The sequence below is a fragment of the Pollachius pollachius genome (assembly GCF_949987615.1).
Source record: "Pollachius pollachius genome assembly, chromosome: 15".
Classification (NCBI taxonomy): Eukaryota; Metazoa; Chordata; class Actinopteri; order Gadiformes; family Gadidae; genus Pollachius; species Pollachius pollachius.
Genome location: NC_136948.1, coordinates 16,215,731 through 16,240,647, shown reverse-complemented (window position 1 = coordinate 16,240,647; position 24,917 = coordinate 16,215,731). Strand labels below are relative to the sequence as shown.

At 43.8% G+C, this 24,917-nt stretch overlaps 3 protein-coding genes across 7 annotated transcripts in view; all 3 read left to right on the top strand.

The window, feature by feature from the left end:
* Positions 1 to 1,297: 1,297 nt before the first annotated feature.
* On the top strand, positions 1,298 to 14,348 carry LOC307086608 (filamin-A-interacting protein 1-like; the record flags this gene model as incomplete). The annotated part of the gene is made up of 5 exons (XM_079751874.1): positions 1,298 to 1,618; positions 2,380 to 2,556; positions 3,423 to 3,601; positions 10,525 to 13,324; positions 13,989 to 14,348. The coding sequence occupies 5 exons, from the start codon at positions 1,298 to 1,300 to the stop codon at positions 14,172 to 14,174; spliced, it is 3,663 nt and encodes a 1,220-aa protein (XP_079608000.1). The 3' UTR covers positions 14,175 to 14,348.
* A 602-nt stretch (positions 14,349 to 14,950) lies between these two features.
* tmem30aa (transmembrane protein 30Aa) lies at positions 14,951 to 19,634 on the top strand. The gene is made up of 7 exons (XM_079752878.1): positions 14,951 to 15,432; positions 15,546 to 15,665; positions 16,129 to 16,236; positions 16,372 to 16,459; positions 16,694 to 16,834; positions 17,305 to 17,511; positions 18,446 to 19,634. The coding sequence occupies exons 1-7, from the start codon at positions 15,184 to 15,186 to the stop codon at positions 18,637 to 18,639; spliced, it is 1,107 nt and encodes a 368-aa protein (XP_079609004.1). The 5' UTR covers positions 14,951 to 15,183; the 3' UTR covers positions 18,640 to 19,634.
* Positions 19,635 to 20,435: 801 nt separating this feature from the next.
* The window catches only part of col12a1a (collagen, type XII, alpha 1a), a 63,031-nt gene continuing 58,549 nt past the window's right edge, over positions 20,436 to 24,917 (top strand). For all 5 annotated transcript variants that reach the window (XM_079752457.1, XM_079752456.1, XM_079752455.1 and 2 more), the window contains exons 1-2: positions 20,436 to 20,580; positions 21,378 to 21,483. In XM_079752457.1, coding sequence (XP_079608583.1) covers positions 21,414 to 21,483 — 70 coding nt within the window. In that variant the 5' untranslated portion in view covers positions 20,436 to 20,580; positions 21,378 to 21,413. The remainder of the gene's footprint in view (positions 20,581 to 21,377; positions 21,484 to 24,917) is intronic.

Genomic DNA, 24,917 nt, shown 5'->3' with positions numbered 1-24,917 from the left:
TTCGGGTGTGTGCTAAGGAGAAAATGCATGACATAGTTTGACGAACCCACTCTAGGCGTCTCAGAACGGGAATCAAGTGGTGGGGGGTTGCTATGACATCACCGGTGGGGAGATGTGTTGCTGATGGGAGGTTGTGGGGGGGGAGTTAATACAATATCTGTTTGTCATTAAAGTCAGTTGTTCTTTTTTTTCCCTCCACTGCCTGTCAAACAGAACACAGTTCAAGGTCCCTTCCTTTTACAAGTGTTAATACTGTCAGAGTATTTCTCTCACACACAAAAGCGCACATACACATCCCTTAATTAAAAAGGTATGCCTCAAACTCTACGAGATAAGATAAGAACTTTATCCCAGACCTGTCTTCTCACCCTTCACAGTTAAGAAAGTTATTAAACAGTTATCATGATATTGTGAAACCTCATTTGTGATATCAAAACAATGTGTCATATGGTGTTAAGCTTTTCAGATATGATAGTGGTACATTTTCTTCATGGAAGAGAATGATTTAAAAGCAAGCACTGTTTCCATCTAAGATTCATCTCTCCTCATGAGATATGCCACCAAACTAGGGTGTGACTGAAACACACAGCAGTCGAACAGAATGTGGCTACGTACACACAAACACACACACACACACACACACACACACACACACACACACACACATTTTATTAATTTGTATCAGCTAAGCTCTTATCTATGAATGAACTAGTATCTTAGAAGTTAAATCATTTGCTGGACAGCTGCTCAGATATGAAGCTATGTGAAGCCAAAGCCCTACAACCTACAATGCATTCCTCTCATTAAGTCCTAGCTTAGTTGTCTCCCTGTCTGTGTCTCACGTTCTTCACCTGTTTTTGCTCTATGTTCAAGGTAAACATGTTCGAAAAACCTCAAGTCTCAAGAATATTGAGTGAACTAGCAAATAAACATGTTCCAAAAATGTCCTTTATATTTCCATCTCACCTCACTAAATGTCTCTCACTACTTTTATCTTACTAAGTCCATCCTGGTCTAACTGATATGAACTGATTATCCCAAACAACACATTGCCAAGCTAAGAAACATTGATAATGGCAAAAAAGGGTTAGATGTATCCGATGGGAAGGTTCCATACCAAGATGGTTATGTTAAGAGAAGACTTCAACGATGGATGAACAGTACCGACAACAATATATTAGTCTCTTGTGATCACTATTCCATGTGTATTACCCCAGCATGCATGTTTACCTTTGTAATAACATGTATCCTTTTGTTATGGGTTCCCTCAGGTTCCTTGGTGTTCCTCAGGTAGAACATGAGGTCCAAGAGCAACGGGGTGGAGGGGCCGGCCAAAGGCGTCCTCGGTGTGCCCCAAGGAGACCGCGACATCCACCCCCAACAGGAAGTGAGTCTCCCCATCAAGAGCCTCAACCAGGTCAAACCTCAATTAAAAGACGAGACACACCAAAAAGCGGCGGTCATCACAGAGGAGATAGAGGAGGAGGAGGAGGAGATGAAGAAGAAGAAGATATCCGTGGATTCCGAGGATGACGTTGGGGATCAGAGAGAGGGCCTGATGGGGCTTTCTAAAGGAGACCTGCTCAAACTGCTGGGCATCATGGAGGGAGAGGTTCAGGTGAGGTCACCAGGAATGCATGAGCTTTGAAGGAGTTGTGTCTGTGCTCATGTTGCACCTCTCACAGGTCGCATTGTGTCAGGGAACATTTCACATGCTGCCATCCCCCGCAAGCATATCTCGAGTGAGTCAAATCCAATGAGCTCTATTGGATTATGTTACTACTTTAGATGATTTACTTTGTGGGAAAACACAGAAAACCTGGTAGATCAGGAGTTTATTTCACAATATTATCTTTATTACATTTCTTATTTTAGGATTTGACCCTAGGCTATTGGACCTTTCGGATGAATGACTTACCAAAAAGAGTAACATTTCAACCGTTAACATTTCTACACAGTACGTCTTCAAGCTGCTATTAACTGCTAACTGCTAACAACTGCTGAGTTGATATTAAAAAGGCCTCTGGTATGATGTTATGCTGTGTATGAAAAAACTCGTTGTTCTCCTTGGGCAGCCTCTAATTTAATTGCACTATAGCACTACCTTGTGGTTGAAAACGGTAATGACATATACAAAACCTATAATTTCAAGTATTGCATACTTATAAATAAATACATAAAAATCTATGAATATATATAGATAAATATTGTACATCATTAAGTATTTTGATGTGTAACATTTACGCAACACATCTATGTGTGTTCATACAGCTTTAGGTACACTATGTAACACAACACCCCTGTTGTGTTATATACATCATCTTATCAACACATCTCTACATCTTCTGTGCTCTAATCAATGAGCCTTGTGCTCAACAGGCCCGTGAAGACATCATCCGCATCATGAAGTCCAAGCAGGCCCGTCCCGAGGGACTGGGGTCCCACTACGGCTCCCCGGAGCCTTGCTCTGCCCTGCAGGCCCTGCAGAGGGATAGCCTGATCTCCGGGTCCAAGGGCCCTCCCAACCAGGAACCCCACCAGAAGCCCATGGTTGAGGTCAGTGTTTCAGTGAATGTCTATAAAAGCGCTGTAATGGGACCCATTTGTTTATTATTGTCCATCTTGTCAATGTTTTATCGATATGCCAGGAAACGGTGTCGTGTTGGATTCAGGTGAGGTTAAGGTTTAGCCATGCTTACCTCACCTTCCGAACTGTCTGCATGCATTCATGTTTATGTGTGTATCTACGTGCATGCGCGTGTGTGTATCTGCATGCATGCATGCGCATGTGTGTGTATCTACATGCATTCGTGTGCGTGAGTGTGTGTGTGTGTGTGTGTGTGTGTGCGTGCGTGCGTGCGTGCGTTTACAAGAGTACTTTAATTTGTGCACGTGTTTGTCCCAATTTTTGTCCCCATGAGTCTGTCTGTCTGTCTGTCTGTCTGTCTGTCTGTCTGTCTGTCTGCCTGCGTGTGCGTGTATCCATTTGTTTGCACATTGCTTGCCAATGTGTGTGTCGATACCTGCGGTACCTGCATGAATAGGGCTTGTACATTGAAATGAATCATGGGACTTTTGGTTGGCGCTACTCTGCCATTTGTGGTGACTCGAAGGAGAGAGTTGTAGTGATGCAAAACCCTACCTAAATGTAAATACACTTTGACCTAGACTAGTCACAACCAAAATTTGTATTTTTTATTCATTTAAATGTTTTGATCAGAATGCCACCACGACCAAAAACCTTTCTATGAATCCTTCACATCCCAAACGGAGGCGGCTATTAAGAGGTGCCATCTCAATGTCCAAGCCCTAGATACATCAGGACAAAAAAAAACGACTCACCCCTCGCTAAGCATGTGAAAAAAGTACCCGGCTGCTCCCCACTTTTTGTTGACTTTGATCCCTGTGCCGGTGTCCGTCAGCTGGAGAGGCTGCAGGAGAAGCACCGGGAGACGTACCGCCGCATGCTGGGGCAGCTGCTGCTGGCGGAGAAGAGCCACCGCCGCACCGTGCAGGAGCTGGACCTGGAGAAGCGCAAGCACGGCGACTACATGAACAAGAGCGACGAGTTCACCAACCTGCTGGAGCAGGAGAGGGAGAGGTGGGCGCAGTCCGTCTTCATCTGTGGAGCACATTGAATTCACGCTTGCGCTCACACACACGGGGAACCTCGGAAGATATTTATGAAACCAATAAACAAGGTTAATGCAATCGGGGGAGGGGGGGGGAGCAGTATGAATTGAGAAATGGTTGCAATTCTGTGAATACATGTGAAGGAATACAGAGAGTTGCTTGAATTAAAAAAACAAAAACATTACATCTGTCGCTAGAGAAAGAAAGAGATGGAAAGACGTAATGAAGAGGTTGAATGAAGAGCTGGGGGAGATGGAGGACGAGTGAGGACGAGATAAAGGTGGGCGAACAGGCAGGAGAGAGAGGGAGAGAGAGAGAGAGAGAGAGAGAGAGAGAGAGAGAGAGAGAGAGAGAGAGAGAGAGCCAGAGTAGAGCATGAGAGGTTCAGGGCCAATGGATGTTGAAAAGAAATCCATGTTTTGAAAGTGACCTTGAGGCAGTCAACGACTGTATACAGGACCATCAGTCCCCAGGGCCTCACAGAAACCTCGGCCATTACAGACGGGATGTGGCCTTACATGCACACGGCCTGGTCAGAAAGATAAAACCAAAAGGCTCATGGACAGAGAGAGAGAGAAGGCATAGATCCTCAAATCCCAAATGACCCACGCTCATTAAACAATCAAAGATTTGGAGGGTTTGATCCCAAAAGCAGAGACATAATCACAATAGCATGGTGGTTGTTTGTGGATGCACAAGGACCACTGAAAGGTCAATTTTCGTTCTTATGTATGTAAAATCTTGTAATTGGCAGCTTTGACTCAACAACAGTGAGAATAATCAAAGCAGCAATTTGGTTTGGGTTCCCGGCAGGAAATACAACAGCAAACCACCATAGTCAGACAAATGGAACATGCTCTGATTTAGCATTTGCTAGCATCAATGCTCGCCAAGGGAAAACTTAAAGGATGCTTTCAGATGGGAGCGTCAATCCCACGGGGCTTTAGCAAATAACAGTCCTCTTATTTAACACAAGGATTTGACTTATCTGTACAATAACTTTAGAGCCTTTGTACCACGCGTGTGCATGGGTGTGTGTGTGTATGTGTGTGTGTGTGTGTGTGTGTGTGTGTGTGTGTGTGTGTGTGTGTGTGTGTGTGTGTGTGTGTGTGTGTGTGTGTGTGTGTGTGTGTTCATGGGTGCAGGCAGTGTGCTTGTATCTCGAATGTAATCCATACAGTCAGTCATCTGCAGTGCGGACCTTCCTGCAGCATTTCATCCACTGTCAAAACTTCAAATAGTCCGGCCCCCAGTAGACCTGCACTCACACTCAATGTCTCTCCATAGCCCTCCTTCTCCCTCTCTCTCTCTCTTTCCCTCTCTTCAGCTCCTAGCAGAGGACACAGGAAGCAGGCTGTGGACGCTAAATCACTGTCACAAGAATGGAGAGGCCATCAGAGGCTATAAGAGAGAGAGAGAGTTGAGAGAGAAAGAGCTTGTCTTGTTTCATGGCCGTGCTTTTCTGGCCCGTTTCGCAGACAGCAAGAGTTTATTTTCAGTTTACTTTAACATGCCGAGGCGAGAGAATGGGAATACTTCATATTCGAGCCAGTGCAATTTTCATATTCAAGTGTATATTCTAAAAAACAATCACACCATTTAAAAAACGATCGCAAATCTTGCTTCAGGGCATTTTATATGTAGGCAGAGGAATGTTCTTTAATTAAAATGTTGGATTAATTTTTTTTTTGAAATAGATCCAATTGCAGTTTAACTTGCTTAAGTTTAACAGCTGAGTGCGTTTCCACTGGTCTTGGTTAAAATGTTTAACCCCCAGCAAAAAGCCACCGTGCCTGTATTTGCAATTTCTGATGAGTAGTTTGAAAGGAAATCCCATCTACACATTTGCGTGAATAAACTAATAGTTCATAGTGCCTTGCCTACCTTGATGGGACATATTTGCCCTAAGCTCACCACTACCTGAACTTCTCTTAAGGCCCTGAGCCATCAGATAGCTGTAGTAGCCAGCGACACACACCCGAGTTAGACTCACACAAACATGTACTTGTTACGAAACCGAGTCGAGAGTTCATAGTGTAAAAAAGGAGTGATACTCAACTCACCCTGCCTTTGCTGGCCTATACTGTGGCACCTGATCCCTTAGGCTCCGAGTTGGCGGATCAGGTGGCAGGATCAAGGTGATTTGTGTTCGGTGCCAGGTGGTTTCCAGCTGGGCGTGCTAACAGGGCGCCCTCGCTCACCCTGCTAAGGGGAGATGGGAGGGGACCACATGTTAATGCTGGCTGCTTTTCACTCTGTGGCCATCGGAGTCTCGGTCACCCTGCTTAGGGGAGATTGGAGGGGGAACACATGTTAACGCTGGCTGCTTTTCACTCTGTGGCCATCGGAGTCCGCCACATTCCCTACGGCTAGCAGTTGCTTACAGGGACACTTATTAATTCCAGCTCTGCTACCGTAAACCTTTGTTTACTGTATTTTGATCCGCCCAAAATAGACCAGAGGGTGTAAACATTAACTGTAGGCGAGATATGATGAACCAATGAACGGATGGATGGGCGGATGGATGTGGGAGGGTGGATTGGTGAGATTGTTTGATAGATGGGTGGACAGATGGATATAAAAATGAAAGGACGGATGGATGGATTGACATCTTCATTCTCAGTTCTGCCCTCAGAACTTATCACTTATGTCACTTCGGATGAAACCGGAACCAATCCAAAAACGTGTCTGCCACGGTGTGCGCACACCGCTTGTTTGGACAGGAGCTAGCCACATGTGTGAGACGGAGGCATCTCCTCATCTCTGGCACCTTATTATCAGGATCAGCCGGTCCCCTGGGGCCCTGCAGCGGCCACGATAGTGTGAGCGAAAGAGAGGCAAAGGTGCCGTGCCAAACATGTGTAAGAATGTGAGTAATAATAATGGGCGCCGATGACTCTCAGCCGTCAGCCATCCACGGAGCAATTTGGATGTCAGGAGGTGAACATATAACGGAGGGGAAATATCTGCCGTTCCTGAGGGTGGTTAATGTTTTTTTTTACAAGTCACGCACATTGGAACCCCCCCCCCCCACACACACACACACACACACACTCACTCCCGTTATTGTTGCAGTGAGTGCAGATTGGTCTGTTAAAAGAAGTTGTATAGAAAATATGTGAAAACAAAAGTTACAATCAGGTGAGTGTTTCCCGTCCCTTTCCTCTTTACCAATCGTATTGACAGAAAAGCACTGGCAGAAGGTCATGCACATGCTGTGTACAAAGCTTCAATAACTGTTTTACTCTGCCCTCAACCACGTACCGCCACATACCCGCTTACGTCTGATTTCCTTCTTTTAGCAGCATATCAATCTCTCGGTGCTATACACTACCGCTGGGGCTTGCTCTCTCGCTAAGCAACTAATGTTTTACGTCCGTCGAGAGTCGTCATTACGGTGGAACACCTTGTTTTGACAGCTCTTTGGCAGGCCGTTTCTGCTTCAATCTTCGTTCTCCCGAAACAAACAGGCCACTGCGGCACGGAGCGCATTCCAGCGGCGAGCTGGGGGTGAGTGAGGTGCTGTCCCACCAGGAATATGATGCGTTTTTCTTCTCGCCATTCCCCCCCCCCTTCTACAGATCGCACCTGTGTTTGTGCTCATGGCGTGCACGCATTTAAGTACCCCGATGACAACATAGTGTAAACGAAAAACAAGAAGCCATTCCACCAAGCAACCTTACTGGACTGACTTTATACATTGAAAGTCGATTAGAATGCATTTCTTTTTATTGTTATTATATTATAACAACGCATCACCATTTGCTTACATCAGAGCTATTTCTACATGCTACGCTCCACCTAGGTGACTTTTAGGGGGCTCCTCCAGGCAAGGACACAGGGTGGTGATGTTGGAAACCAGTTTGTTATAAGGTTTGCAGACAATGACACATGACCTGGTGCTACATGTAGGAGATGTCCCTGAGTGTGTGTGGTGGCGGCTGGTTTAACCTGCGCAAATTGATTAATCAATGTGCAACAGCTGTGCAGTCTCACCCAGCCCCAGAGTCCAATCAGACTCGGCCAGGTGAGGCTGGTTCAACCAGCCACCATGCACACTCACACACACACTCAACATATGACCTCATCACTGTTGCTCTTAAACACTTATTCAAAGTGGAGGTCTCAAAGGTAAAGATCAAAATTAAACCTCAAGGAAAAAAAATCTACGCAAATTGTCACACACAAACGCTTAAGCGCACGCACACACACACACAAAACGGTGTGCGTAATTTGAGACGGCCAAATACTAAGGTGTCACTGACTTGCGGCAGTGGAAGCGTAGAACGTGGACGTGCTGTTTTCTCGACATCTGCTTGTCTCCTCAGTAGCAGAGCCAGGCTCCCTGTCTGCTACTTGGCAGGAGAGGAGCCAGGTGCCATGCGTGATATGAATACATACGTGCACCACGTTGATGGGCCTTTATAAACGATTTAAGAGCATCCTAAATGTAGGATCTGCAATGCACTGTATAAGAAGAGCGGTGCCGCAGCTATGTTTTGATAACCTGTAGGTCAAATATCCATCAATGGAATAGTCCATTCACAGGTGTGTGTGTGTGTGGGTCACGTTCTTCTCTCTTTCATGGGTAACTACACTAACCATCGGGCTGTGCTACGCGTGTTTAGCGCACACATTGAAACGCCTTTCTTTCTTTCTCCCCCCAATGTTCACAGCGGTCATTTAGACTTTTCACACGGCACCTCATTGAAGCGAGAGTACATTCTGTCCTCCTCTGGTCTTCCACCCCTCCCAGGAGAGACCTGGCCCATCCGCAGTCTCTGGATTTCTCATTACGTGTGTGTGTGTGTGTGTGTGTGTGTGTGTGTGTGTGTGTGTGTGTGTGCGCGCGCGAAGACCAGCGCTCTTTGCCATTAGGTGGAATTATGCTGTCATATTTGTATATATATATGTATATATATATATATATATATTTATATATATATATACATATATATATTTATATAACGTATATGCCAAAGCTCTTATGTCTGCAAAAATAACTTTTGGGACTTTGTTAATGGATTGTTTGTATATTCAATTTTTATATAAATAGGAGGTTGAACTTTCTTCAAACCAACACTGAATTTACACAAAGAATGTTTATGAGTACACTCAAGTATAAAATATAGCTTTAAAGTGGGAAAACCTTTTAATTTAATTACTCCATGCCTTGTGTAAGTGACAAAAGATGAATAACAGGAGTTAATTTAGGGGTAAACCCCCCCCCCCCCCCACACACACACACACACACAACTCCCTCCCTCCCTCCCTGCCTGCCTGCTTTGGCAAGGGACCCACCCCCTGCAAAGAGTCCTGGTTCCAACCAATCGTAACCTCCTTTATATTCACATACATACAGATGCACAAAACACACATTCATACACTCTAGTCTATCGCTTAGAAGTGAGGTTCTGCTCCTCTGCATGGGCTCACCTGTGATTGTCCTGATGACAAGAAGGGAGGGTGGCTGTGGAAAGGCTGTGCAGAGAGGCCCCCTGTCAGCTGACATTCACCATCACCGGACTTTAAACAATGGCTTAAAAATGATCACGTGTTCCTGCTAGAGTTAACATTGGAGGTGAGTTACATAAGCTGCCGGTCTTGGGCCGCTGTATAGTGTTGCTGGCGAATACATATTTTAAAGACGGTTGTGGACCTTTTTGAGGCTATTTGGCCTGCAGCAACCCTAAGTGTTCTATGTATGGATGAAACGTGTGTTGGATTTTTATGCCTCATTTTTTTTGAACAAAAGGAAATGCTGTGATTTATTGTTCTCGCGGGGTGGCACACAAAGACTGAGCATCTTCTTTGCATTCCTTGTGCTTTGCATGTAATTTGACTGTGGGCGAGATGTTAATGGACATGAGCAGCATAGAAAGAGGCTCAGAGAAAGGGAGCGCTCTCGGTCAGAGGGCTTTGGGAAACGTTCTCATGGGGTTTGTGTTCTTAAGCTCTCATCCAAAGGAAAAAAGGGGAAGGATATCGCTGTATCAAGTGTTTGACCGCTGCACTTCAGTTTGTGTTCTGATGCTCGGGTCATAGCATCACAACATAAAGTCTAAGTATTTGATTTTATTGCTTATATTTTCAAATGTTAGCTTTCTTTAACTGCTTTGTTGGTTCTGTTTGTTGACTCTACAAATACACTATTCATTAACTTGGTATTTTTCAATCCGGTAGATGATAGAATCATATATTTTTTTAAGGTCTGGAGTGTGTGTGTGGATAATGGCTGGTCATCAACTGATAAAACTTGATGAATCTTATCAGCTTCTACAATAAATCGTTTTTCCAATGTCACCATTCTGTGTCCATATCTGGAGGAGCCCAGTTAAAGTCACCTAGGTGCCAGCATTGTTAGACTGGCGCCCATTGTGGGTCCTCTCCAAACCACTAAGGACATAGGTTGGTGATGTTGGAAAACATCACCATCATAGAAGTTAATTGATAATGATATGAGCTGGTGCTCCATGTTGCCATGCAAATCTCTCTCAGTGTATGTGATGATGTCTGGTTCAACCAGTGCACACTGATTGCTCAATGCACAACAGGTGTGCAGCCTCACCCAGCCCCAGAGTCCAATCAGTCTGACTCGGGCCAGGTGAGGCTGCTTCAACCAGCAATCATCCAAACCACTCCACAAGGTAATTTTTGTCACACATTTAGAACATGTACAATCATGGGGCAATACACATATCCTGAGTAGAAATGATTGAATAGTTAAGTGACTTTTAAGAGAAAAACCCTAACCCTAACATGCACTTTAGATTAACTTTACATTTCATGATATGACCAAGACCCACAAAGATACCTACTTTTATAAATCAACGACATCCCAAGCTTATCCAGGATGCCTCTTTCTTTCTCTTCTATTTGATTCCTGTCTAGATTGAAGAAGTTACTCGAGAACGAGAAAGCTTACCAGGCCAAGAAGGAGAGGGAGCACTGCAAGCGACTGGCCAAGGTGCGCGAGGAGCTGGTAAAACTAAAGTCCTTTGCCCTGATGCTGGTGGATGAGCGGCAACTTCACCTGGAGCAGATGGACAAACACGGGCAACGCGTCCAGGAGCTAGGCCTGCAGCTGCAGCAGCGGGAACAGGCCCTCGGTGAAGCCGGCACCCGTGCCCAGGAGGACAGCCAAAGGGCGGTGGGTCTGGAGACCGAGCTCCGGGAGAAATCGTCCATGTTCACCCAGCAGCATGAGGAGATGAGCGCCAAGCTGGCCGACCAGGAGGCCCAGAACCGCCAGCTCGACGCCAAACTTTCAGGTCTTGTGCACCAGGTGGCGGAGCTTGAGGAGAGCAACAAGACGCTGAAGAAATCGGAGGATGAGCTGCAGGAGCTGAGAGAGAAGATCAGCAATGGCGAGTGCGGAAACTCCACGCTGATCACTGAGCTGGAGAACCTGCGGAAGCGGGTGCTGGAGATGGAGGGTAAGGACGAGGAGATCACCAAGACTGAGAGTCAGTGTAAAGAGCTGAGGAAGAGGTTCCAGGACGAGGACAGCAAGAGCAAAGTCCTCCGGCTGGAGGTGGAGAAGCTCCAGAAGAGAATGGTGGAACTAGAGAGGCTGGAGGGTGCGTTCAGCATCAGCAAGACTGAATGTACCCAGTTGAACACTGCACTGGAAAGGGAGAAGGGGCTGACGAAGGAGCTGTCGGATGAGCTGGTAGCTCTGCGGATTCGAATGAAAGAGGTTGAGTCTTCCGAGTTGCGACTAGAAAAGTCTGAACTGAGCCTCAAAGATGACCTGAGTAAACTGAAGTCGTTGACAGTTGCTTTGATGGATGAAAGAAAGAATCTAATGGATAGGATGAAGTCAGAGGAGAAGAAAAAGGAGGATTTAGGCAATATGTTCAAAATTGAACAGAGAAAGGTTACAGAGGTCACTGAAAGACTAATAGATGAGAGCAAAAAGTTCATGAAGTTAAAATCTGAAATGGGGAACAAAGTAGAAACTCTAACCAGTGAGAATAGAGAGTTGAGCACCAAAATATTGAATGAATTGGATACAAATAAAGACCTAAACTGCAAGATCAACCAACTGAAAAAGAGGTTAGATGGGTTGGACCCAGCAGAGAAGTCACCGCTTAAAAACATAGGAAGATGTGAAGTGGGTAGAGGATCTGGCTCTGCCATAGCAGATGACAACAAATTAATGGAACTGACCTTTGAAATTGAACAGCTGAAGAAACGCCTCAAACAACTTGAGGTGGTAGAGGGTGACTTGATCAAGACGGAGGATCAGTGCGACCTCTTAGAGAAAAAGTTCCTCACCGAACAAGACAAGGCTAACATCCTCTCCCGGCAGATTGAAGAAATGAGGAGTCAGATCGCACGGAACAAAGCTATAGAGAAAGGAGAGGAGGATTGTCCCAGACAAGATCTCCAACAACGCTGTAAGCGAGAGGAGGCCATGACCAAAGACCTCCAAGCTGATGTCGTGGCTCTCAAGGAGAAGATCCATGAGCTCATGAACAAAGAAGACCAGCTGTCTCAGCTCCAGCTAGATTACTCAGTGCTGCAGCAAAGGTTCTTGGAAGAAGAGGAGAAAGCCAAGAACATGAGCATCGAGGTCATCCACCTGACCAAAGAGCTGGACGTGACTAAACGACAAAGCCGAGCCTTAAGGCCCAGCATGAATGGCAGGAGGATGATGGACATCGCTATGACTTCGACGGCAGTGCAGACGGACGTGTTGCCCATGGATACGGCAGAGGAGGATTGCCCAGCTGTTTTCATCAGGAAGTCGGTCCAAGAAGAGAATCATATCATGAACAACTTCAGACAGAAGTGTCTCAAGAAGTCATCTGAAAAGCTCAGTGCTCTTGAACGCAGCCCTTCATCCACCAGTGACATGGGTGTAAAGAAGTCTTGGATCCCATGGATGAGGAAAAAGGAGACAGCCCCGTCAGGGAACAGCCTAGAAAAGCCATTGCACGTCAATGGAGACGCTTTGCCCACTGAACTGACAATGATCCAGAAACAAGGACAGCCAGTGCACATCCGGGTGACGCCCGATCACCAGAACAGCACCGCAACCTTGGAGATCAGCAGCCCCACGGGCGACAGCTTCTTCTCCAGCTCTGTCCCGCTCAGCCCCAACTCGTCTCACCCCAAGTCTAAAATCACAATCATTCCCACCCACTCTGCGTCTAACCAGAGGGTGAAGTCCTTCACTGGGATCCGAGGCCCAGAGAGAGCAAAGTCTCCGGTCACAATCACAACAATATCCAGGGCCAAGTCGCCCGATGGCGGCAGGGTCTGCTCCGCCGCATCCGGGAGGCCCTTGTCACCCATCTCCATCACGACGGTGAGCACGGCCGTCGTACCCGGCCCCTCGGCCTCTCCGGAACCCCAGGAGATGACCGTGGGTCGTGCCGTGTTCAAGGTCACGCCAGAAAAGCAGACGGTCCCAGTGCCCATCAGGAAGTGCCACACTAACCTCATCACCACCAGTGAGGACAGCAAGATACACATCCACCTAGGCAACAGCGCCGGCCCAAAAATGGTCGTCAGACCCATGGCGGAGGGCAAAGAGATGACCTTGTCCACTGGGACAGTTTTGCGTTCGCCGCGTCAAATCACCACTACCAGCACCACCACGGCCAGGGCCACCGCCATCAAGGCCAGCAATAGTATAACCATCACTCCCATTTCATCAAGCAGTCGGCCTTCACAAAGCATGGTAATGTGCCTTTCGTTAAAGAAATGGATTTGATTCAAGGGTATCTATCAAATGTGTGTATTTGTGTCAACTGTATGCCCCATGATGCTTTAAAAAAAAAAGTAAGCACATGTAAAGACCTGAGATGCGAGTTGCTGATAGAAAAAACAAATGATGACCTCCTTGAATGGAGAGACACAGTGATGCATATCTTCCAGACATGTTTTCTTCTCTGTTGAATGTACGATTGTAGGTATATGGAGGCCCCATTCTAGTGTGGGTCTAAGTGAAGGGTTTTTTTGTAGCAAAGACGGATAGTGTGGCGAGAGGTGTCATTAAACAGCAGAGCTCTCACGCTATGGCTTGCCGGCATCATGTAACAATAAGTCATATGTACCTTTTGTGTACTTCTTCTCTTCACAAATGGTCTCGCGGCGCTTGCTGGCCTCACTGACACAAAACAGCCTTGGAGTGACTTGACACCAAACAACTGATAGTGAATGGCTGAAACAGAGGCTTGAACACATATTCACATTTCTCACATGGCACTTGTTCCTAGTGAAGTTTAAAGTGTTTTGAATTGTAACACACACGCATGTATGTATACATACATACATACATGAAATGTGTTTTTCCCCCTTTAATTGTTTTGATCCCATTTTCTTTCTTTCCACTCTTGCAATAGACCGGGCATGAAGCCCAAACCACCCGTACTGGGCTGACCCGGATCCCCATGTCCAAGAATCTGAAGACGGGGAAGACGGTGCTGGGCATGTCCGGTGGAGTGAGGCTGGAGAGCCAGTCCATGAGGATAGAAGTGAAGAAGTCCACAGTGAACAGCGGTGCCATTCAAAATGGAGGAAAGGCCTAAGTAGAAGAGATTGATGGTGATGGGTCTGTAATGTAAAGTGCTGAGTCAGTGAGAGCTACTAAACCATAGCTTTTGAGTGGCCCCCGTGATGTACATGCAAAACATGGTGCTGCATAGAGTTACAGGCAATTTGTAGCGCAAGAAACACTTAAAGCTGTTTGCTTAACTTAAGGACTCAAGGAACTGTTGTACTTCAAATAATTACACATTTTTAACTAGTTGCCAATGTATTTGTGTTTGTGTTCATATTTATTTCTGAAATGTAGATGGAAAACATGTCTGATATCCACAGTGTGATTGTTGTAGTTGACTCACAAGTGTTTATACATTCTAAATATATTTTGTAAATGTTTTACTAGAATATTGTATTGTACATGTAAGTAACGCTTTCTTTATATCTAAAGGATTTTGTAATAAAAGGTAATTTAAATAAAATAGATAATCAAATGCGTCCAATTTATGTTGTGTATGCATTTGTATTTGTGTATTTTTGTTTGCTCCTGAAAATTAAATATTGAGAAATGCTAAGGGTAGTTTCCAAACTATTTTAGTAAATCCACTTCGATGGGGGAAGTTACTTTTTTTATCATGAATACTAAAATTAGAAGTATTAGTATCATCAGTATCATTATCTATTATTATTGCTAAATTATATCTTCTTACTTAGGGCTTATTGTTATTAGCCTATGAAGACACGCCCCTCCGTCTCTAGATTACTAGACATGTGACGAGCCGTTAACTTTTTGTATGACGTTGCAATGACGCATCAACAGACCATTGGTCAAGATACTTCCTACATTTCGTCTTCCCTTTCTCAGAGCAGCTTACTTAAAATCAACACAAACACAGCACTATACATAATCGCGGGTCCAATACTCACATTGACATTTTATACGTTTTTTTCTGTAACGTTTTCGCATTCAAATTTGCTGTTCCTACTTGGGACGTCGGATATAACATATCCGAAACTAAACTGGATTACTGTGCTGTTTGGTGAGCGTTCGCTGCCATGATGGCGTCAGGCTACAACGCCAAGGAAGAGGACGGACATCACTCGGGTGCACCGAGCAATGGTGGAGCAGGAGCTGTCAAAAGCAAAAAGCCGGACAACACGGCGTTCAAGCAGCAGAGGTTACCTGCGTGGCAGCCGATCTTGACGGCTGGCACCGTACTGCCCGCTTTCTTTGTCATCGGCCTCATCTTCATCCCCATTGGCATCGGCTTGTTTGTGACTTCGAATAACATCAAGGAGTTCGAGGTGATGATGGGCTCATGTTCCTGGGCAGTAAAACAATGCTATGGTATCAAGTTATTCATCGTCTACGCTGGTTTGTTTTGCAAAACGCGCTCATGTGTCTGTATTGTTTTCAGATTGATTACACTGGTATCGACGCGTCCAGTCCATGCTACAACTGCGCTCAGAACTACAGCTGGAACAGCACGAGTTCCTGCACCTGTAAAGTGCCTTTCACCCTTGTACAACCCTTTGAGGTATAACTGTCTGCTCTTAAATTAACGTTGTCTGACAATGTTTTCAAATAGTCACTTACGGCTTGGCTCAGACCTTGATCATTTCCGTACTGTCTACAGCAGGCTGTTATGATAATCGATTACTCCGGTTTTAGACCATGCCATTAGTGAGTTCTTTGCTCCCCTCACTCAGGGCACTGCTGACAAGTCGACCGTTCTAGTTGCCTGTTGAGAGGAGCCGACCTTTGTAAAACCACAGTCTTATACAGGAACTTGTGTGTACTTTGCTGTGTGTGATGATCACACAGAACTCCACAATGCAACAAGTATTTGCTTCGTGTTGTTTGATTCCAATATTATGCAGAAGTAGTTTGTCTTCACCTGAAATAGAAAACTAGGTGTGTCATGGTCCTAGTTTGGTTTAAAACAGATTTTTTTCCCTCATAAAGTCACATTGACCCATTTTACATATCTTCCCCTGCAGAGCAATGTCTTCATGTACTACGGCCTATCCAACTTCTATCAAAATCACAGACGCTACGTTAAATCCAGGGACGACAGCCAGCTGAACGGTGATCTGACATCATTAAAGGTATCCGAGTCGAAGGGGCCTTTTTCGTGTGAACATTAATATGATGTGACCGTTTACATATTTGCCACATTTCAAGCAGTGCTCGAAACGGATCTGCTTTTCGCTACATCTTTGACATCGTCCTCTATTGTGCAGAGCCCGAGCAAGGAATGTGATCCCTACCGAATGAGCGATGGCCTTCCTATTGCTCCATGTGGCGCCATCGCTAACAGCCTTTTCAACGGTAAGTCATCTTGATGGTGAGCAGACGTCCCTGGCCCTTTGTGCCTGTTCTTTCCTGTAAACCATTTAGATTGCATTGCCAGTTGAACCCTGAGTGAAATCGCATATCTTGAGTGCACTTTCGAGAACAAATTATTGGTTTATCGGTGTGCGGACAAGGCAGGGTTGTTTTTGTATTTCAGCTGTGCCATATTGACGTTCTTTATTTGGCTCCACATCCTTGTTGTGTCCGCAGACACTCTAGAGCTGTACTACCTGAGCAACGGCACCCGGACTCCCGTTGTTCTGATGAAGAAGGGCATCGCCTGGTGGACCGACAAGCACGTCAAGTTCAGGAACCCGGGTGGAAATGACAACCTCACCGTTGCCTTCCAAGGTAATTGACTTATTATGTCACAAGATTGTAATATTTGTTCTGCTGAACCGTTTGCTTCCACGTGACTTAAGTCTATTTAGATGATGGACAACAAGAACTTTAAAACGTAAGTTATCCATAACCTATGACAGAGGGATGTATCCACAACTACGCCAAATAACAGTCTTGGAAAGAATCACAGTCTGGGCCACGTGAGTGTACTCTGATTGGTCACCTGCTTGGCTGCGTAGCCATGAGGGAAAATTCACTCCATCAAATCAGCTTTAAGAAATAAAAGGAAATCAATAGACTGAGATTATGTGAGGTTGCAATGGATTTGGTGGAATGTAATTTTAATTGTGATTCAAGTACACCTTAAATACCTTGATTACCTCATTAGAAGTCAATTGCTATTTACTAAATTTTACTATTATTATTTCTGTCCATCAATTTGTCCATTAACTTTTCTGATATCTCCCCCACCTCCTCAGGCACATCGAAGCCGGTGAACTGGAGGACGCCCGTGTTCGAGTTGGACCCCAACGACCCCGAGAACAACGGCTTCATCAACGAGGACTTCATCGTGTGGATGCGCACGGCCGCCCTGCCCACCTTCCGCAAGCTGTACCGCATCATCCAGAAGAAGGCGGATGCCCCGACGCTGGCCAGTGGCAAATATGAGCTGGAAGTCTCCTACAGTATCCTTTTGGTTCCCACTGACGTGTTATATAGTGCTTATTCTAAGCACTTGCTAATTCTTTCAATGCTATTAATTTACATTGTTTTCAAAGAAAACCTAACTCCTTTGTATGAGTAAGTCCTCGGCCATCATCAGAGTGTATGAAATGTGTGCTTGTGTCTTACCAGTGCTTTTTTCTCAGTACAAGACGCTTTCTATTCATTTAGGAATGCCATATTGCTGTTCAGGCTTTCCCTATTGCCACTCACAGCAGTCCAATTTCAGGATGCAGAAGGTTTGATTGACTTGATTGCTTGGGTTATTATTATGGAGTGTAGTCCATAAAAATTCCACCAAAGTGACAAATTAAGTTTAAGCATTTGGACGCAACTGGATGGACCTAGAACCAATCAGGACAACATAAAGTGTAACACATCAGCGGTAGCCATCTTGGTTGCTTATTAAAATGCCTCCCATGCAGCACTTCTCTGTACACTCATTGTATCAAACCTGCCCCAAATTAGATTAAAACGGTTGTGAGTCACTTGACCCAGGCCAGGTCTACTGCAAATCTGTAGGGCCAGAATCTTATGTAGAAGCAAATCTACCAACCTATCAACCTGAGCTCTCAGATTCTTCTGGTTCCCAGACTATCATTTACTGACCCCTGCTGATCTTTGCATCTTTGACTTGTCATACAAATGAGCATGTACACAATTTAAATTAACCAGAAAACGTAGCAGGCAAGACTGAGCAGGCTGTCCATGTGTAGTTCAATTTTTAGCAGAATGCACAGCGTCAGGGGTCTTGGCATAACGTGGGCCTGTGAAGCTCTCTATCCAAATAAACGGAGGCTATAGAAGCACAATGGACAATAGAAAATGGGAAGTGCATGCTTTGTTTATTTTTAAACTCGATGCAAAACAAGGCAAACCCTTTAACCGCATTATCAGATTACCCGGTGCGCAGCTTCGACGGCCGTAAGCGCGTGATCCTGAGCACCATCTCATGGATGGGCGGCAAGAACCCCTTCCTGGGCATCGCCTACATCACGGTGGGGTCGGTCTGCTTCTTCCTGGCCGTGGTGCTGCTCATCATCCACCACAAGTACGACAACCGCAGCAGCAGCGCCGACATTCCCAACTGAGGCGCTTCCTGTGCGACGCTCCTCCGCCAGGCGCCCACGCTCCGCATGCCTTGGCCGCCTTCACCAGCCGCGTTCCCGATCCGAGGAAGAAAATCAGGGCTGTTTGTTTGGCTGTCGTTTTCTCTTGTTGTCGCGGCCTGATTGCACGGGTCTAGTTAAATGCCTGTGTGCGCGTGTGTGTGTATATGTCATTTTCTTCTTTAGAAGGGGATCCCATGCCTGCAAGAAACAAAGAAAGCATAGCTGATGTCTATATGAGCATTACGATGTTCAATGGTTCTTCTGCAAGGTTGAGCCCTGTGTGTATCTTCTGTGTATCTTCTGCTTTTTTTTATCAGTGATGGTCTTTAGTTGTAAAGAATGCGTGTGTTTTACGTCTTTTTTGTCGTATACTGTAATGCGTCCTGCTGATGAATGTGCAAGGGTATATTTTTGCAACTAGCTGTTTTCAGTTGGTCTTGGGGTGAGGTGGTATGCTCATTTGCAAATATCTTGAAGCAGTAGTGAGTCAATTATTATAATCTTTTTTAAATATTTGTCTATACACCAAAATTTAGATTAATTTACTCATTCTAGAGAGCCCAATCTTACTTGTATTGATTATTTTTATTCTAAGGCATGCAAAACGTAGATCTTCATGGATAAAATACACTACGAGTATACATGTCTGGACAGTGTTATTTAACTGGTAGGCTATTGGGTAACATTCTGCCGACCACAGCACAGAATATATATTTTGGGTATTTAATTTTTCTTGCGTTGTTCAAAGACGACTAAATGATAAGCACTTTAAAAGTGTCACATTTTTTTGCTGATTCTTCAAAACGGTGTGCTATTTGATTGTTGATAAAATAGCAGTCATTTTATTTAAACAGCCATTTTGTTTAGTTTCTCGTTTTTAGGTTGTATTCCAAGGACCAAGAATATCTTTAAATGTATATTTATATGTATATATATGGTTTCTTGTGTTGCAATAAAAATACTGTTGACAAATATCTTGGTGTGATTTCCCAAATATATGATGGCAGGCTTTAGAATTGCCAACATTTGTGGTTATATATCAGTTGGACAGCTGTTGAGAATAAACAAGAAAGAATGTATTGGGAACTGATAATTGTTAGGCATTCTCTAGTATTACCTGTCTGGCTGTTGAGAGGTCAGTATCCGTGTGAGCACTAGAGGGCACCAAATGACTTCATTACAATATTCTGAAGAGCCCTGAGACAGCAAGACTTTTCTTCAAATGATGACACTCGTGTCTTTTGTAACACATCGTATGCAAACGGTGTGTAGGCCTTAATGTCTCATTTGCAACATTTGCAGTCATAATAACATCAATCTCCAAGAAAAGCATATTATAAAATGTTAACATTTATTAAATAATTCTATAATAATTGTATTTTCTATATATTTTTAATTCGACATTGACTTTTATTAATTTAACCGTTTGGCCTATAAACCAACGGCATTTAGGAATTTAGCCATTCCTGTGCCTAAATAGCTAGGCTACAACCCAAGTGGATTGTGGGTCAATTTCAGCCTGCATAAAGGGGAAACAGTAGGCTACCATCATGTGTTGAACAATAATGTCGTTTATTTTCCTACTTTTTCCTTATTAAGGAATGCATTTTGTTGAGAAAGCGGGGATAGGAGGGCACTAATAGTCACCACCAACAGTTTCCCCTACTTACGCATGGTAGAGATGGTAAAAATGGGAGTTGGGAACTGCCCCCCCTATTAAGTAGCCAATTGTGGAAAGATTCTTCCCACTTGGAAAGAGCCTATTCCACCCTGGACATCTGCTGGCTGAGGTTCCAGTAGCCAGAGAGGAGAGACAAGCTTCCACCCGCAGCTCCTGAAATCTCTCAGTTTCCAGAGGGGGAGTCTTCAAGGAGGCTGCACTGAAAGTTGGTCGCTGCATTTTTTTTGGAGTCGATTTAGGTGAGTAATGGGACTTTATGATGAAGTACAATTTTTACACTCAATGTGAATAACTTATTAATATGTGATTTGATGGACCTATAGACAGTTTATTTGTTTTTGTTTTTTAAAGTGCGTGGGTCTCAATGTTCATAATTCTTCTTTTATGTGAAAATGTGTTTAGTGATGCCTTTCGTGTTGTTTAGTTTAAAGGTCCTATGTGGGCCAGGTTTTTATTAAAAACGGTTTTTCGATTGTTTAGCTGTTCGTAGTTGACTAAACTAATAGTTGGGTAGTCTAATTGACTTGACAGCTGAGTTCCCTAGCTTAGTGTTACAGAGGTCAGACATCACTCAATGACGACGTCGAAATGAATCAGAATTATAAGAACATGAATTAATTTCAGACTAGTCGCTGTTTTTGATGAAATACAATATCACCTTTTTTGGTTATTAAAACGCGTGAACGAACTGCATTGTGCATAACTATGCGCTAGGCGGGGCGCACTATCAACTAATAAAATGGCATATGAGCAAAAATCCCGTTTGTAACGAAAACGTTAGTAAATTCAATGGCGACTATCAGATACATTTTTAAATACATCTCACATGGGAATATGAAAAAAAATTTTTTATTGTCAACTGAAATTGCACTTAAACAATGTGAGTCCCCCCTCCAAATTATTATTTAAATGTATCCCTTTTGGATGATTTTAGTACAGGCTGATGCAATCAAATATGAAATGTACAGAACCGTGACTTTGCCAACTAAGTTCACATAAAAACAACAACAATGATGAATGGTCCCTTGGTCCCTAGGCTGATTCATGCACTGCTGACCCAAAAAGGCTAACCATGAAGATAGGGCTAACATTAGCCACGGCTGCCCTTGTGGCAGTCCTTCTCTCCTCCGTAGAAGCCCAAGGTAAATTCAACTACCACAACCTCCTCCTTTCCTTCTTATTGCTTCACATACTCTCTCTCTCTCTCTCTCTCTCTCTCTCTCTCTCTCTCTCTCTCTCTCTCTCTCTCTCTCTCTCTCTCTCTCTCTCTCTCTCTCTCTCTCTCTCTCTCTCTCTCTCTCTCTCTCTCTCTCTCTCTCTCTCTCTCTCTCTCTCTCTCTCTCTCTCTCTCTCTCTCTCTCTCTCCCTCTCTCGCGCTCTCACTCCGTGCTACCTGTTGGTTGCTTGCAGTTAGAGGGTTATTGAGCGAGCAATCACGCGAGAGAAAGGCCGAAACTGTGTGGATACGTTGAATAAAGTTATTTCCAGGTGTATGTGTATGCTCATTTTTCCTGGTCTTTATGAATTCTCATGTGTATTTTAGTAAATGAACAGATGTTTGTCATTTTGTACGGACTAATTATGTAGAAGGCTTGTCTCCTGCTCCCTCAATGTCGAAATTACAGCATGTGATTATGTTAGTTCGTAATCTCCAGATCCAGTTTTTTGGGGGCAGATTTGAGAAATTATCTGTTCAATTTGAGCACGTTTTCTAATTGTTTGTACGATCCCAGCAGATTTGATACTGTGTCGGTTTATCCCTGGTTTTAGAATTGTAATTTTATTACCGTTATGTCTGCAATTAGTTATTTTATTGCAATAAAATGCAAGTTGTGATTATAAACTTAAGCTAGTATCACACTGCAAGCTAAAGTCACTGAAAATAAGTAATCCCTTCATCCTCTTTTATGCTTGTACAGAATGATGAAGGATTGTGATATGTATCACATTTCCTAAACAATTAGACATTCCTAATAACTAGTCTTTGTTTTTTTATTCAATTTTTTTCCATTGACAACTCAAACTGGAAAAGATAGAGTGGAAATCTCCAGATTTTATTTATTTTTTCACAGCTGAACAGCGCAGGGTTAAATCAATCGCATGCCTTCTCCCATATATCTTCCCTCTAACAGAATGGAAAGATGTAATATGAGAATCGCAAATTAATCCTCAGACAGCTCAAAGACAAAGAGCCTTTCTCAGGCCTCATTTTGCGGGCTTTTGCGAAAACGCTGAGTTGCAATTCATATGGAAAGTTAATATGCAGTAATGTTTAATGTCAGCACATGTTGTGGAATTACTTTGGCATCTGTTCTGCCTCTCTGGGAGTCAATGCTCTTTCCTCCTCCTCCTCCTCCTCCTCCACCTCCTCTTTGCTGCCTCCACTGTTGGCAGCAGTTCAGACCAGGATGGCTGGCTGGTTGGCTGGATAGATGGATGGAGAAAGAGGACTGTTAACAGAACAGTAGCCAGACTCTGGCCTGCCGGGGCCAGGGAAGGACGGTTCCCTGGCCCCCTCACGAGTGGTTGATGTGATAGACTCCCATATTCATGACAAACCCAACAACCATGATTTTTCGCTTTTTATCGAAAATAGCACATTTTTCTCACCCTTGATAGAATTCTACATGAGTTCTTATAATCCTTTAAAAAATTATCGTTATCCTTATAAATGTTATGTACAATTTAAAAAAAGTTAAAATCCAATTGTGTCATTAGGGTTTCCACCCTGGACATACCGATGCGTTATTATCCACCGTCCACCATTACACAGAAGTCGTTCACACAAACACACACACACACGCACACACATCCAAAGAGACACGTTCACTCTGTTTCGAGAACGCGTCCAACCGTGCTTGGTGTGTTGAAGATGAGAACTGGAAGAGATTTGGAAGCCGGCTTGAGTGGATGCTGCAGGTTGGTGCTCTTCCCATCCAAGGGCCTCTTGTTTCCAGCGGGCACGGGGTCCCGTCTTTGTCATCTGCCTGTGCACTCAGTTTGTCCCGAGCTATGGCTTCCGCCTCCAAACTTATTATTTTACAATGATATTCTTGCGTCCCATGGACCACATTCTTCATGGACCACAACTCGACGGCTTGCATGCTGTTTATATTTCCCTGCTTGGCTTTTTAGGATTCTGCTTCATGCATGGATACTTACTGCACTAGGACATCACTTGAACTCAGGACTGATGATTATGTGTAGCTAAGTTAACTATTTATATTCATAGCCCTTTACCTCAGTTAAGAGTATTTTCAGTAAAATTGGCTGCTTTGGTATCACAGTCTACTCAAGAACCATTAATAGTATACTTGACTAATAGAATTGTGCTGCACAACAGAATTGTATAAAGGTGTTTAGTTATTTAATCTTTATTTCGTTATATTCTCAGAGCATGTTTTTATTTTTCTATAGTGATATATGAACTTGCATAAAATTCAACAAAGAAATTAGCTGTGGGACTAAGTGATGTAACAATTATAAGTCAAGTTCGAGAGAAAGCCTTCACGGCCTCTATAACACAATATGTCAATGAATATCAATCCATCAAAAAAAGGTTTTAACCCAAAATGTAATATATGAACTACTGGATTTTAAAAGAAGATTGATTTGAATTTAGTTCACAAATAAAAGCATATAATATATTGGCTTTATATATTTACTAGCAAAACAATATTCAAATCCTTTATATTCATATATTTAACAAGTATGCAGAAGCATGACGGCAATACTACATTTTGGATTTTAACTCTTCAAATAGAACTTACACTATTGTGCACTTTTAACACACGCTATTATTATCCTTCTTAGTTTTCCTTGTTAGTTTTCCATCTGTTTTCCTTAACTCCTCGCCTAACAGAGTTTCACGCCATGCAAGCTGCATGGAAGAATATCATTTTAAAATATAGTTTTCCATCTGTCTCTGTGGTGTCCCCCAACTGTACATGGAAACTATAATCCAGTCAGTTGAAAGTTGTTGTGCACCAAGCAACTTTCTCATCTACATCATGCATGACCCTGTGAGATGTCTGTGATCCAATCAGCTTCGTGTGGACACGCGTGTTACTTTTGTCATGTGAATTTTTTAAGTACAAGCAGATGTGTTTTTAGATTTTTTTCATTAGTTACCTTTATCGCCTGACGCTTACTCACAAAAAAGAAAGTACACAAGTGTCTTGGGACAAATTGTGTATTCTTTTGCGAGGTTTGCAATGGATGTGTGCCAATGACTTGTGTAAAGAGTTTTTGCTTTGGTAATACAGCATAATTACCTCACACCTTTAACCGAAATATGTTGTATATACTCTGTATATACAACATAATGTTCAATTCTGTCCGTCTGCTCTTCAGGGACTTACATTACCTGGCAACTTGATTCCATTGTATAATCAGTACCTTCAGAATGAGACAACTGTTGTAAATGTAATATATTTCTGTGTTACACTTGTCATAACGAGAGCTGTGTTTTCCTTTTTGGGATTGGGTGGGGTGGGTGGGCAGGGTGGGTGGTTAAGGCATGCGTCGTAATGAGTGCACTCAGCATGTGTTGAATGGTTCACCCAGTGTTTGCATT